At 45.4% G+C, this 16,267-nt stretch overlaps 1 protein-coding gene across 1 annotated transcript in view; it reads left to right on the forward strand.

Moving 5' to 3' along the window:
- The window catches only part of ANXA10 (annexin A10), a 109,976-nt gene that overhangs the window by 38,736 nt on the left and 54,973 nt on the right, over positions 1-16,267 (forward strand). Inside the window, exons 4-5 of the mRNA XM_073606111.1 lie at positions 3,855-3,968; positions 13,549-13,639. Of these exons, the coding sequence (XP_073462212.1) occupies positions 3,855-3,968; positions 13,549-13,639 (205 nt within the window). The remainder of the gene's footprint in view (positions 1-3,854; positions 3,969-13,548; positions 13,640-16,267) is intronic.

Consider the following 16,267-nt stretch of genomic DNA (forward strand, 5'->3'; position numbering starts at 1 on the left):
GCAGGTGCCACTGCCTGTCAAACTTGTCCACTTGGATCAATGGGGTCGCCCTGCAACCACAACCCAAACGATTGGCTTGCATCTGTGGAACAGTTTTGCAATGAAAAATTGCTATTCTGCAATTTAAAAAGGTATAAAAACAGTCTCCTGAGTGCTTGTCAGCTATGGAATACTTTTCAGAGGGAGGTAAGCATTACCCTGAATGTACCTGAAGAACCTTTACAGAAGCTAAACATTGGATAGTTATCTGCTCCATGTTCAGACTTGCCATCACAGTGCCTGGTGGAAGGAAATCTTTTTTGCACCAACCACCTTTGTTGCTTTGGGATGCCAAGTGACTGAATGTTTGAGAGCTGCAAAGTAAGTTGATGCTGGAATATACATTTTTCCCTCATATGAAAGGGCCACTTAGTTGTGTTTAGTCCAAATATTCCCAACCCTGTACTACAGGGAAAGATTAGGTCATCTGTCAAGTTTTATTGTTGTTAGTATTAATGATGATCTTAAAGCATTTGTAACCCTAAAAAAAAAAAAAATTGATACCCTGCTCCTTTAAAGCATGCTAAACTGCACAGTGCTTGTTCTGTGTAATTTGTCCCATTGTATGAAGTGATATACCTGGCTGATCCTGTGTCCCCCTGTCTCTGCTGACCACGGTAATCATGGCTGCTGATCCCTGATACCGTGGTCAGTTTATGTGCCTCCATCATCACGCTATCTCTCCTCTCTGTCTCTCCCTCTCCCCCTCCCTCCCTGCCTGTCAGTTCCGATGCCTCCTCCCAGCCCCTCCCCTCCTACTGCTTTTCCCAGCGGCTTGCAAATATTATTAAAAAGTAACTTGCATCCCCTCTTTTATCAAGATCTAAAGTAGTAGGTGTCCATTTTTTTTTTAATTCTAATCCTAAATTCTTTATCTCACAGCAGTCACGTGATATTTCTCTGCTGGCTGATGTAATCTCAGCCCCTCCCTCTGCATTCCTTACATTGGGGAAGCAGAGCAGAGGAATGTCCTGTAACTGTACATCAGTGCTGTGAGATAAGATATTTAGGATTAGAATTTTTTTTAAAAAGACACATAGGGGGTTATTTATGAAAGGCTGATTTAAAGTACTATGGGGGCTATTTATGAAAGGCAAATCCACTTTGCACTACAAGTGCAAACTACAAGTGCAAAGTGCACTTGAAATTGCACTGAAAGTGCACTTGAAAGTGCAGTCTCTGTAAATCTCAGTGCAAATTTAAGTGCACTTTGTACTTGTAGTTTGCACTTGTAGTGCAAAGTGGATTTGCCTTTAGTAAATAGCCCCCATAGTACTTTAAAGCATGCTAAAACAGAGGGGATGCAAGTTTTTTTTATTATCCTTACTTCACAAACACTTTAAGTGCCCTGGGTTCAGTTCCAGCAGAGTTCGACGAACTTTAAGGAAGATGCTGAACCTCACTGAAATTAATGGGAGCTGCATCTGTCAAATCAAAATGTCTATTTTGGAGGTTAATAGGCAAGGGGTTTTCACAAAATAGCATGAGGGGTGGGCACTGCCCTGGGAAAAATGTACCAATGCAAATTTTTTAAATTCCATTTAGACAGGAGCAGTGATTTTTTTTAATGCTTATGTAATAAAATCAAAAATGCTATTTTCCTTTAAATAACATGCCAGGGGGTGCCCTAATCTGCCTTTGATATTTACCAAGGAAAAAAGTGTTTTAAAATGCTGGAAAATTACATTTCCGCTTCTTTAAAAAAAAATAAAAAATCACACAGACCCCTCCAAAGGTCCCAAAAATACATAGAAGACATAATGGGGGTTATTTACGAAAGGCAAATCTACTTTGCACTACAAGTGCAAACTACAAGTGCAAAGTGCACTTGAAATTGCACTGAAAGTGCACTTGGAAGTGCAGTCGCTGTAAATCTGAGGGGTAGATCTGAAATGAGGGGAAGCTCTGCTGATTTTATTATCCAATCATGTGCAAGCTAATTTTCCTTGCATGTCCCCCTCGAGACTGCACTTCCAAGTGCACTTTCAGTGCAATTTCAAGTGCATTTTGCACTTGTAGTTTGCACTTGTAGTGCAAAGTGGATTTGCCTTTTGTAAATAATCCCCATGGTCTTCTATGTACTTTGGAGGAAATTTGGAGAGGCCTGTGTTTTTGTTATTTTTTATAAAGAAGCTGGCAATAAAGTGTCACTTTTTCTGTAGCACATCATACAGCAAGAATGAAAGAGCGACAAGAATAAATTGTGCAGCACCCCCCCCCCCCCCCCCAGTAACCAATCAACTTCTGACTTCAGCTTGTTCAATCAGGCCCCTTTCAAACAAGCGGTTCCTCTATTCTCCTCTATGGAGTGGTGGATGTAAAGGGACCTGTGTCCCTTTACACCAACCTACCTCCAATCCTATCCGGCAAAAACAAACAGACCAGATCGGATCAGAGGAAAGTCAGGTGTAAATGGACAGCTGTTCCATTTACATCTGACTCCCCAGAGCAAAGTGGGCTGTGTGCATCCACTCTGCATAGGACATGGACCTGTCATCCGCCTGTTCCGCTCAGCTCAGCAGGGGTTCAGCGGACATATCCCCTGCTGAGAAATACGGATCCTTAAAACGGGCCTTAAGCTTTGACAATAAAACTTAAAAGCTGGTTACTATACACAGCTGCACCAGATTCTTTGTGCACCAGTTTTAGTAAACCTCTCCCTTTGAGTCTGGTATGTATTTTAGCGGGTGATCTCTTGCAAAAAAATAGGAAATCCATACAATATTTTGTTATCACACAAATTAAAAAAAACATGGGGGTCCCCCTAAATATTCATAGCATTCAATTAATCAGAGTATGCAGCCTAGCTGGGGGTGTGGGGGGGGTAGAATGTGCACCCCCTTCTGAATCATATCAGGCCACATTCCCTCAACATGGGGGGTGCCTTGCTAGGGGCCCCCCTGGTAAATCACTTTGTCCCCATGTTGATGAGGGCAAGGGCTTCTTCCCCACAACCCTGGCCTGAAGGTTGTGGGTGTCTGCAGGAAGGGGTCTTAAAACTAAGAGGCCCCCAGAAACTGCCACTCTTCCCATGTGAATAAATAAGGAGTATATGGTACCCATACTCATTTACAGAAAAAAAAATGGAACCTAGAAATAAATACATCCAAACATTTCACAAGTCCATTGATTAAAAAAATCCTCCAAAAAGTATCTTGTTGTAAATCTATTATCAATCATGATGCCTGCTGCACATCGACTCGCCAAAGGAAAAACCCAATGGATCCAGAGCACATGACCGATCCCATCACTCCCTGAAGTTGTCATCAGCTATATAAGGGTGGGGATAATGGTAACATCACTGCCCACATATGGCCAGTGGCCATATGTGGGCAGTGATGTCACCCCTATTCTCACCTTTTTGTTTACATGGCCAGGAATTACTCTCTATGTTAGTTAATGGTGCTGGTGATCTCAGCAGTTGTTAGGGACGTGACATCTGCCAGCACCCGTCCTTTCCAAAGAAATCTTTGACAGCTGAAAACTATCATGTGTGGTAGAAATACCACTTCCATACATGATGTTCGGTTCCTGCTGAACAGGGTGCTGAACTCCCAAACAGCCAGAGTTTGGTCAGAACCTAGGCTTGGACTGAACCTTTGGCTCATCCCTAGCCAGTGTCTTTCTATCCTGTTGGCATACATTCTGCTTTGGTGTCTCATTAACATTACCAATAAAGTTAAAAGCAATGACCTTAACTGTGTTGCAAAACATGTGCCAGTATTGATGTGGAATGCATGTTTGAATATACAGTAACTAATGATGTGAAAAAGAAAAATGACTTATCTATGACATTCTGTGTATATTTCTTTAAGGATCTAGCTAATGACTTGAGAGAAAATCTTGATGGGCACTTTAAGGAGGTCATGGTAGGACTGATGTACTCTCCTCCAGCCTATGACGCGCATGAACTTTGGCATGCTATGAAGGTAACTTTTGTATTTATATGATTAAACGGTTTATATTTTAACCACTTCAGCCCCAGAAGATTTGGCTGCTCAATGACCAGGCCATTTTTTACGATACGGCACTGCGTCGCTTTAACTGACAATTGCACGTCGTGTGATGCTGTACCCAAACAAAATTGACATCCTTTTTTTCCCACAAATAGAGCTTTCTTTTGGTGGCATTTGCGGTTTTTATTTTTTGCGCTATAAACAAAAAAAGAGCGACAATTTTGAAAAAAACTATATTTTGTACTTTTTGCTACAATAAATATCCCCAATTTTTTTTAAAAAAAGCTATTTTTTCCTCAGTTTAGGCTGATATGTATTCTTCTACATATTTTTGGTAATAAAAATCGCAATAAGCGTATATTGATTGGTTTGCACAAAAGTTATAGCGTCTACAAAATAGGGGAAAGATTTATGGCATTTTTATTATAATTTTTTTTTCTACTATTAATGGCGGTGATCAGCGATTATCGGGACTGCGAAATTATGGCGGACAGATCAGACACTTTTGACACATTTTTGGTACCATTGACAAATTTAACAGCGAACAGTGCTATAAAAACGCACTGATTACTGTGTAAATGTCACTGGCAGGGAAAAGGTTAACACTAGGGGGCGATCAAGGGGTTAACTGTGTTCCCTCGTGTGTGTTCTAACTGTAGGGGAATGGGACTGACTAGAGGAGTTGACAGATCGTTGTTCCTAGCTAGTAGGAACACACAATCTGTCTCTCCTCTCCTCACACAACAGGGATTTGTGTGTTTACACACACGTCCCTGTTCTGGCTCTCGTGCCCGCGACCACATGTGGCCGGCGGTAATCGCGATTCGGCACCCCCACAGTGCAGCGGGCACGCATGCGCCTGCTATCTCCGCTTAAAGGACCGACGTACAGCTAACAAAAATATTTACAAACGTTGTCCCTTTAAGATGTAATGTTTGGGGGTTCTGAGCAATTTTCTAGCAAAAAAAATATGATTTTTACATGTAGGAGAGAAGTGTCAGAATTGGCCTGGGTGGCAAGGGGTTAATTAACATAAGTAATATATAAATAATTATTATATATTGTGTTTAAGGTAATTTACTATATTTTCAACTGTACTCAAGCAGGTGGCCATCGGACAAATTACTGAAGTTTGAAGTTATAACTTCCAACCAGTAATTTTACAATAAATAGATAAATAATAAATGATTATGTTATAACATTTAGCATATTAATATATTATTTAGCTTGATTAAAATACCTTTTCAGCAGCAGCAGCAGATTCTCCCTCTTAACTGTGTGAGAAAAACATAGGATTATGTGTAAACCTTATACCTATAAACCCACGTTTTTTCCTTGTAGTTAAGAGGGCTGGGCTGGAAGGGACACATACCCCCTTCTATGACACTGAAGTGAGAGGAGAGTCTCCATTACAGCATTTTTATTGGACAGCTTGGACCAATGGTGCTTTACCATTGGTCCAAGGCTCCAAGCTGTCCATTGAGCTCAGTGCCTCTGACAAGAAGTCAGAGGCAGTGTAAGTTCAACCTCTCAGTCTGCTGCAAACAGCGTGTGCCAGCTTGTATTTAAACTGTCCGTGCTGTATGTAGTTTCTGACAGGCTGCGCAAGGAGCCCTGTATCTCCGGAACCATAGCCCCTAACTTTTTTTTTTATGTTCATGGCTCTGCCTCACCTGCCTCCCCTGACTGCATGCCCCGCTATATAGGGAATGTACCTTCAGGCTCCCTGAACTACAGAGAGTCATCTAACGAGCCCTGCAATCCACTATTTCCCCCTTCAGTTCTGCTGCTGGATTTTACCTAAATTGAAATTTTAACATGTCAGTCACACATATGACTTGTTCAGCTGTGTGTGTAATGTGAGCTTCAGCTACACAGCTTCCCTGTAATAACAACTTGTTTTTTTAAACACAGACATCAATGATAGCTTGGTAAACATGCAACGATGAGTCCAGATCTCCCCCATCCGATCTCTTGTTATAGATGTAAAAAACACACCACCCCTACCAATCCTCTTCTACAGCCCTCTGCGTTTTAGTCAAATGATACTCAGAGAACTTAACAGAAAGTATCTGGCACACAAAAAGGCAGAGGGCACCAGATATAGACATAATGTGTGCACAATTACATACAGTAAATTGACCACAGACATTATATACACACATATCAGCGGCATTTTCTAAACTTAGGGAGATTAGTTATTCTAATCACAATCTTTGCATTGTTCACATACTACCTGCATTGGTAAAACCAACTGTACTGCCAGGCACATGTCCCCTTAGGAGACAATCTTCTCAAAGTCAGCTGGAGGATACAGAAGCATGCAGTCTTGATCATGGACAGTACCCTTGAGTATACTCTATGACATTGGAGTTCCACAAATAAATAAACTTCCTTCAGGAAAAGTTCCACTTCAAATCACATCATTTAGATGTAACTGGGATGATTCAGGAATGGTTTATATTTAAATTGTGTGCATCTGGTAAGCTGAAAATGTTGGCATATACATTGTGTATATACAGTACAGTATCTTTGTTTTACTCTTTTTGACAAAGACACTCTTGGCACCTACACTTTCCCCATAAGTTTTTACAGCATCAGCTGTGAAAATGTAAAACTTTCTTCAAAAGGGGTAGTTATAGCCAACTTAGTAGAAAAAAAGGGCTTATGTGTTTATAATGCACAAAATATTATTAGCTATTTTTTTTTTAATTAATACTGATGATTTTTGATCCAGTGGGTAATATCTGTTTTCCCTGCTGGAGCAAACAGAATCATAATATTGTTTTGGCTTCCTGTGGAACTGTGGCTCTAGCACTCTGAGGATCCAAGGGTTTTAGTTTTATTATAGGGCTTGATATGCCCTTTTTCAACCATTTAATATATAATTGCTCTCATTTATTCTCCTGTGTGTGAAAATTTCCTGTTGGGTTCTGCTTTTCTTCAACAAACCAGTTAGGGAGATAAAGGGAAATATGTGAAAATGACCCATGGACTTAATATTACAATACAAAATAATCATATACAGTCATATACTTCCATACATGGGATCTTTTGAAAATCAGAATTGCTGAGAATGGGAACAGAGGGGAGGGTGTGGCTAACGGTGGCAGAGGCTTAAAACCTGAGTCAGCATACATTGTGAAGGAATCAGAAGTATGCAACATGTATAATACAGGGGTCTTGACTAGCTATAGTAAAAAGTGCAGGGGCCAAGTTTTGGCGGCGTATGAAGTGAAGCAGCGCGGGGGTGGGTAAAGTATATTGTACAGGGGTCCAGGCTGGGTAAAATACATATTGCAGGGGTCTGGGGTGGGTAACATACATAATGTGGGATCAGTTGTGTTATGTAAAAAGTGTCGGGTCAAAGTGCAGAAGTCAGGTGTATGTAACAGAAGTATGTACAGCCCAGTATGCAGCACCCCCTTTGATTCTTTTCACTATGTCCCTCTTATACTTAGCACAGCAGTACCATCTATGTACATACTGTATATTCACACTGCATACACATACATGTAACATATATAGTATACACCATGCATACAATCATATACAACATACAGTACATACACACTGCATACACATTCTGCGCATGCAACATAGAGGGCTCATTCAGAGGTGCGATTAAGCATGCAGGCAGCCCATAGAAGTGGATGCACACGCAGTGACTGCATATACACAATCAAAGTTGGACTATATATATATGTCATATACACATGTCAAAGTTGGACTTACGGACAGGAGTGGATGCACAGATCCAAATTCAGAGGCTTAGCATTTGGATCGGTGCAACCGCTCCTTCTTGCATGTCAGACTGACATGCAATTGTGTCTGTGCAGCTGCTGTGTGCATTCACTTCTATGGGCTGCCTGCACACAGCTCCAAGGCGGATGCATACTTAACTGCCAGTGGCTCTGCACAAAGCACAGGCTTAATCGTCCTTCTGAATGAGCTTATATACACACTGCATACACATTCATAGAATATGTAGAGCATACACCCTGCATAGAACATACATACACATGCATGCACACTGCATACACATACACCCAGGGCCAAAACTAGGGGGCAGGGGGGTAAATGCCCTGGGCACGGCATTGAGGGGGGAGCCACAGCTGGTACCAATCCTGCGGCATCTGCTTCCCCACCTCTACCTCCCACTAATGTTCTCCTGCTCTGTACTTCCCCCGCTCTCCATCTAGATTCTCTGCGGCAGCAGACAGGATGGAGAGAGGGGGAAGGAAAGAGCAGGAGAACAAGTGCCGAGGAAGGTTATGTTATAACGATCTGTGGCTGCCTGTCTTTCCGGATCATATTATGAGCTTCTCATATGATCATATGATATGATGATGATGTCTTTATTCAGCCCGCCTGCTTACTGCACAGCTATCCAGGGAAAGGAGGTGAGCGCTGCGTGGACCCGAGAAGTGGGGTGGGGCAGAGGAGCAGGGGGACCAGAGGAGAAGGGGGAACAGAGGAGCATGTGGGGGACCAGAGGAGCATGTGGGGTACCAGAGGAGCACAGGGGGACCAGAGGAGCACAGGGGGACCAGAGGAGCATGTGGGGGACCAGAGGAGCATGTGGGGGACCAGAGGAACACAGGGGGGACCAGAGGAGCATGCAGGGGACCAGACGAGCATGTGGGGGACCAGAGGAGCACAGGGGGACCATAGGAGCACAGGGGGGACCAGAGGAGCATGCAGGGGACCAGACGAGCATGTAGGGGACCAGAGGAGCACAGGGGGGACCAGAGGAGCATTCAGGGGACCAGAGGAGCATGTGGGGGACCAGAGTAGCACAGAGGACCAAAGGAGCATGTGGGGGACCAGAGGAGCATGGGGGTACAGAAGAGCATGGGTGTACAGAGGAGCAAGGGGACAAGAGAAGCTCAAGGAGGACCAGAGGAGCATGGGGGACCAAAGTAGAAGGGGGAACAGAGAAGCAGGGGGACCAGGGGAGCATGTGTAGGACAGATGAACACAAGGAGCATGTGGGGGACCAGAAAAACATGTGGGGGACCAGAGGAGCATGTGGGAGAACAGAGGAGCATGTGGGGGACCAGAGGAGCATGTGGGGACCAGAGGAGCATGGGGGGACAGAGAAGCATGGGGGACCAGAGGAGCATGGGGGAAACAGAGGAGCATGTAAGAGACCAGAGAAGCACAGGGGTATAGAGGAGCACAGGGTGTACCAGAGGAGGATGTTTGGGACCAGAGGAGCATGTGAGGGAGCAGAGGCGCATGGGGGGGACAGAGGAGCATGTGGGAGAGCAAAGGAGCACAGGGGGGACCAGAAGAGCATGTGGGGGACCAGAGGAGCACGAGGGATAGAGGAGCATTTGGGGGAACAGAGGAGCATGTGGGTGACCAGGGGGGACCAGAGGAGCATGTGGGGGACTAAAGGAACATGTGGGTGACCAAAGGAGCATGTGGGGGACCAGAGGAGCATGGGAGGGAACAGAGGAGCAGGGGGGACTAGAGGAGCATGTGGGGAACCAGAGGAGCATGTGGGGGAACAGAGGAGAACGGGGGACCAAAGGAGCATGTGGGGGACCAGAGGAGCATGGGGGAACAGAGGAGCAGGGGGACCAGAGGAGCATGGGGGGAACAAAGGAGCATGTGGGGGAACAGAGGAGCGCAGGGGGGGACCAGAAGAGCATGTGGGGGACCAGAGGAGCATGGGGGGAATAGATTAGTATGTGGAGGATCAGAGAAGCATGTGGGGGGCCAAAGGAGCATGGTAGAGACCAGAGGAGCAGGGGGGACCAGAGGAGCATGGGGGGACCAGAGGAGCATGTAGGGGACCAGAGGGGCACAGGGGGGACCAGAGGAGCATGTGGTGAACCAGAGGAGCACAGGGGACCAGAGGAGCATGGAGGGACTAGAGGAGCACAGGGGTACAGAAGAGCATGGGGGACCAGAGGAGCACGGGGGTACAAAAGAGCATGGGGGGACCAGAGGTGCACTGGGGCACCAGAGGAGCATGTGTGGTACCAGAGGAGCAGGAGGGTACCAGAGGAACACTGGGGTACAGAGGTGTAGGGGAGACCAGAGGAGCATGTGGGGGACCAGAGAAGCATGGGGGGAAGAGGAGCATGAATGGTACCAGAGGAGCAGGGAGGGACCAGAGGAGCACGGGGGTACAGAAGAGCACGGGGTACCAGTGAAGCATGTGGGGGACCAGAGGAGCATGTGTGGTACCAGAGGAGCAGGGGGGTACAAGAGGAGCACGGGGGTACAGAGGAGTAGGGGGGACCAGAGAAGCATGGGGGGAATAGAGGAACAGGGGAAAACAGAGAAGCATGTGGGAGAGGAGAGGAGCATGGGGGACCAGAGGAGCATGTGGGGGACCAGAAGAGCATGGGGGTACAGATAAGCATGGGGGGCAGAGGAGTATGTGGGGGAGGAGAGGAGCACGGGGGGACCAGAGGAGCAGGAGGGAACAGAGGAGCAGGCTGAGAGAGGACGGACAGCTGACTCAACAGCTATAGCCTGGGAGTTTCTCACTTTCCTGCCTAATCTTCTCCTGTTACGGGGGTGCGCTGAACTGATTCTTTGCCCTGGGTGAAAGAGTGTCTAGCTTCGCCACTGCATACATCCAATATACATACACACTACATATGTGTAGCACTACCCCGTAGGAGCTGCAAATGTCAGGGTTCACCACTGCTGCACAGCCAGTCAATCAGCATTTTCAACTTGCATCCAGACACAGAAAAACAGTCCTTGAGCTTTGGTTTTGTTATAGGGGATGATAACTTGGATGGGGTTAGGGATTATGGGACGCCCAACTTAACAGTAACAGAAAAATCCAGGGACAACTTCCTCCCTATTTACAGCTTCCACTTGTTCCACCTGCACAAATCTTGCTTCTTTGCTGGGTTTATCCCTTGGGAACTAACAGTCTCTCATTAGCTCAGCAACAGCTCATTACAGGCTAGGGACTCTCTGTCCCTTGTGGAAAATAGCACATCTGGAGTGAACTGCATCCTGCATCACTTTCTGCTTTCCTGTAAACACTGGTCCCAGCTCTACTTCCCACAGAAATGCTAACCCACCTGGCTGCCATTTCGCCAGCCCACCTGGTTGCTTCTCATTCCTACTCTACCCGACTGAAAAGCACACTATAGACTTCCCAGGGCAAGGTTAGATGAAGACTTGGCACACCACTGTCTTCAAGAGAGACCCGCTACAGCTGGCAGTCTCTCCCCTTGTCTGTCCCTGCACCATGCTAATCTACTCACTCTGTCTCTCTTTGCTTCCGCTGCCTCTCCGGAAAGTTTTCCTCTAACTTCTGTGGTAGGATTCTTCCAGGCCAGCCTCTCGAGCTCCAGCCTGAGGTAAAGCAGGAAAAGCAGGACCCCCTGGCAGGGGTCCCTCGAGAGCCACCAACAGACTCCCTGAGCACTGCTTCTCCATCTTCCACCCAACTCCCCTGCTGGCATGGCCCATGTCTATTTAAGGACTCCTTAGTTCCTTGCCAGGCCCACTCCTAGGGATTAGCCAAGGGCCCCAAATATGTGGAACAGCCCCTCCTTACCTCCGCCCACTAGTATCTAGAATGTTCTCCAACTTTCTGGATCCAGAGGGGCACCAGAGGGTTGTCTGTATGAGTCTCCGATGCTGCGCTCTACGCTGCCATCCATTGATCCTACCCGGGACCACACGGATTCTGCCGGCTTTCTTCCCTGTGACACCGCGGTTTGTGACACATCTTTGGAGCCTCTTTGGAGCAGCGCCGGGCATGTCTTTCATTGGGACGTTACTACTACACACAGAGGACTATCCATCACATCTCCATCCTGAAGTGTGTTACTGACCACATCACTAAGTGAGAACACTAAAAAAAGATAACTCATGCAGCCATCACAGCTCATGATTGGCTTACCTAGTGTGGGGATCTAACATTGTGATTACGGGTATCAAGCATGGAGATTGGTATCCATCCTGCTTTCATCCTGTTATACCTGCTAGTGCATGATCGATCGTTGCTTATTGAAGGATTCCTTTCCTATTTTATGCCTATTTGACCCCTGTAATAAGGGTCCAAAGAGGAGGGTAAGAGGCAGTGTGTCTGGGTGTCGGTGGTGGCTATCCTGGATTATGTGATTATTATCCACACTGATGACCAGAGGATTTATGGACATTTCTATTAGCGCTGCACCTATTATATATATGGAGTCATCTAGCCTAACCTCTAATAACCTTGACCCAATTACAGACTCACAAGCTAAGCATGAGTCAGAGTATAGTTTGCCTACTCTCACACACTAGAGGGTGCTACATATCCATACATGCAACATATATACACACTGCATACGGTACAGATGCATACAACATGCATACACACATGCATACAACATACATACACAAACACTTCTCTGGTGTCCTCTTTATTTCCCCATGTCCCCACTCCTGCGTGCATAAAACCAATAGGGGCAGCAGCTCACCCCGCCTTGTCCACCAGACAACTTTTCTTCCTCATCCCCTTCCTCTTCCTCTCCAGGCAGCTGGTAAATACAAGTTAAAGCATTCGTAACTCAGAAAAATTACATAATGCACACTGTGCTATCCTTACATCTCTAGAATAGAAATTCCAAAGATGTAGCCATTCCATTAATGACCCAGCAACCAGAGCTAAATTCTGGTATTGCCAGATCAATACTGCTAAGTGCCCAGCTGTGTAATCTAATTTACTAGTTAACAATCAACTCCTACTCTGCTGCTCTCCTGATTTCTAAAACGCCTTTCTATCTTGTTATGTCAAAACTAAGGCCATATTTACACCTGTACTGGGAACATGCGAAAAATGGATGAAAAAAGCACATCATGCTTGCAGTACCAGTAACTGTTAAAGGCACCACAAACCCAGCTAGGAAATGTGTGTTTTGTCACATGACGACACATGCATCAAAGAGTGCACAACGCTCACCATTCGAAAAGGTCATACGTAGGGCAGCCCATGCAAGTGAACAGGCTGCCCCGATACTGTTGCATAAAAATTGTGCCAAAAAACCCCTGCATTTCCGCAATACACAGGTGTGAATGGGGCCTAAAGCTGGCCATGCATGGATTGAGATTTGGCAGGTTTAGCAGGAACCGCCAAATTTAGATCCATGTGTAATCCTCTCTGTTTAATGACTGGCTTCTGTCAAATGGTCCTGCTGAAAAATGAGCATTTGATCAGTGCATGCGGACCATGGGTTTCAGCGTTGATCAGTCCCGCTGTCTGAATACAAAGACACAGTAAAGAGGATTTCCCTATCCACCTTCAATGTTAGGATGAGGAAATCGGTTCAGTTTTTTTGTTCAGCCAGAAGCAGTCATTGTTTTTTTCTGCAATAGCATCCAATCAGAATACCTTTTGTATGGCTCTGAATTAAGCAGTGTAAAACTGATTGGTTGCTGTGGGTCAGTGCTCTTAAAAATGTACATTTAAAGACAAGCATTTTATAATGTAAGGTAGACTAAGATGTTTTAAACAAAACGCTGCACTCTGTCTTGTAAAAAGTTTTTGGTAGCTTTTTTTATGATATTATCCCCGTGTTTACAGGGAGCTGGCACAGATGAAAACTGCCTCATTGATATTTTAGCAACAAGAACAACACCAGATATATTTCAGTTAAAGGAAGTTTATTTAATGCGTGAGTATTCTTTCAATGTGATTTATGCAACATAATTATTGTTCACAGGATTAGGCTCCATGCACACTGGACACTCAAAAACCGCTAAAAAAAAAAATCTGGACAAAGAATACAAATATTTAGCATTTTTTTTGCCAGTGTTTTTGCAGTGTTTAGGAGTGTTTTCAACAGAGTTAAGGAGTGTTATAGGGCGTACACACGGTCGGACTTTGTTCGGACATTCCGACAACAAAATCCTAGGATTTTTTCCAACAGATGTTGGCTCAAACTTGTCTTGCATACACACGGTCACACAAAGTTGTCGGAAAATCCGATCGTTCTAAACGCGGTGACGTAAAACACGTACGTAGGGACTATAAACGGGGAAGTGGCCAATAGCTTTCATCTCTTTATTTATTCTGAGCATGTGTGGCACTTTGTCCGTTGGATTTGTGTACACACGATCGGAATTTCCGACAACGGATTTTGTTGTCGGAAAATTTTATAGCCTGCTCTCAAACTTTGTGTGTCGGAAAATCCGATGGAAAATGTCCGATGGAGCCTACACATGGTCGGAATTTCTGACAACACGCTCCGATCGGACATTTTCCATCGGAAAATCCGACCGTGTGTACGGGGCATTAGTGTTTTTGATAAGGATTGGGCGGCCGCCGACATCCTTAACTATCAGTGAATAGATGGCTGTTGATGAGAGAGCCGGGAAGCCGGCCGCTGCGTCCTTAACAACGGATGACTCATCAGCTGTCAGCAGGGATTAATGTACAATGTACCACGTACTCATTCACATGGGGGGCAGAATCTCTTGTTAAAGGGGGCTTCCAGATTCCGATAAGTAACCCTCTCACCCCCCCACAACCACCGGGCCAGGGTTATGGGGAAGAGCAGGCCAGCATGCCGGGGTAAATGTAAACACAACTTATGACGGCAAATTTTTTTTAGAAATAATCAGCTTCAGGGTCACGTCCCAATCCATACGAGGCCCTTTTGGGTCTCGTACTGATTTTAAGGGGGAACCCCATGACAATATTTTTAAAAAAATTGTGTGGGGTCCCAGCCAAAATCCATACCAGACCCTTATCCAAGCATGCAGCCTGGCAGGCCAGCAAAAGGGTGGGTATGAGCTTCTAAACCATACCAGGCCACATGCCCTCAACATGGGGGGGGTGTTTTTGGGGCAGGGGCATTTCTGCCCCCCGCCAAAGCACCTTTTCGCCATGTTGATGAGGACATGGGCCTCTTCCAATAATCCTGGGTCATTGGCTGTGCGGGTCTATGCCCAGAGGGCTTATCAAAATATGGAAGCTCCTTTGATAAAGAAATGGATGCGTGAGATCCTCGTTAGAATGATTAAGTAATTTAATCGATAAAAATGTATTTGTTTGTTATTTGTTTTTATGGATTAAATTACTTTATCATTCTAATGAGGATGTTGCTCTGCCATTTCTATGTTGTTTAAAGCGGAGGTCCGCCGACCAATCATTTTTTTTTTTAATTTTAACCATGCAGACACAGCCATATTAACAATGTTACACTCACTTGTTCGGTGAGCTATGTCCCCGATGTCCGTTTTCGAATGAAAAAGATTGTGCACGGCTGGTTCCATCTTGCTTGCGGGCATGTGAAGCCCACAAGCATTTACTTCCTGGATGTGGTGAATTCTGAGCTACCAGCATTCACCACTCGTTCCCGCGCATGCTCAGTGTTAACGGCGCGGATCGCTGTTAACACTGAGGTTGCCATCACAAAGGGCGGCTCCTGACTCCTGGGAATGATGAAACTTAGCTCCTAGGAGACAGTGCGCCACCCTCCCAGAATACAGTGCGCCGCCCTCCCAGAATACAGTGCATCGCCGGGGATACACGTCTACTCCCTACTTATTTCCTTCACCACTGCAAGAGGTGTCAGGTCCCTTTAAATGCAACCCTCTATCATCCAGCAGTCTGCTTATCTCTGCTGTTTCTCCAAGATAATATTAAGACAAAGACAAAAGCTACATTGTGCTTTACCTTCTAAAAACACTTTTATTATAACCCACTTTACAAACAATGCACTCACATTTAAAAGTGCATAAGCGCACTACTAAATGACAGCCACAAAGCAACACTGCCGGTATTCTAAATGCCTAACAAGATACCGCACTTTTGGGTTCCGTACTGCGTGCTTTCATCCAAAGGCTCCACCACAATGCTTTTTGTCACCAGGACATGTGACTTCTTTAGGGGGAATGAGAAAGTCATGCTTTTTGAGTCGTCCCCAGAAAAGTAATAGAGGGGAAATCTTTTAATGGGGACACTAATTCTGGTGACCTGGGGGCCCCAAGAGATTCCTTAATTTGCAGGGATTTCCTCTCACTTTCTGCTTTGGCTATGGGACAAAAAATTAAAGTAAATCTCCCCAATGGGACACAGATGGCAAAAAAAAAAAAAAAAAACTAACATGGGTTATAATACTCCCTTATGCCCCGTACACACGGTCGGACTTTGTTCGAACATTCCGACAACAAAATCCTAGGATTTTTTCCGGCGGATGTTGGCTCAAACTTGTCTTGCATACACACGGTCACACAAAGTTGTCGGAAAATCCGATCATCCTGAACGCGGTGACGTAAAACACGTACGTCGGGAGTAT

Source organism: Aquarana catesbeiana, linkage group LG01, assembly GCF_042186555.1.
Source record: "Aquarana catesbeiana isolate 2022-GZ linkage group LG01, ASM4218655v1, whole genome shotgun sequence".
Classification (NCBI taxonomy): Eukaryota; Metazoa; Chordata; class Amphibia; order Anura; family Ranidae; genus Aquarana; species Aquarana catesbeiana.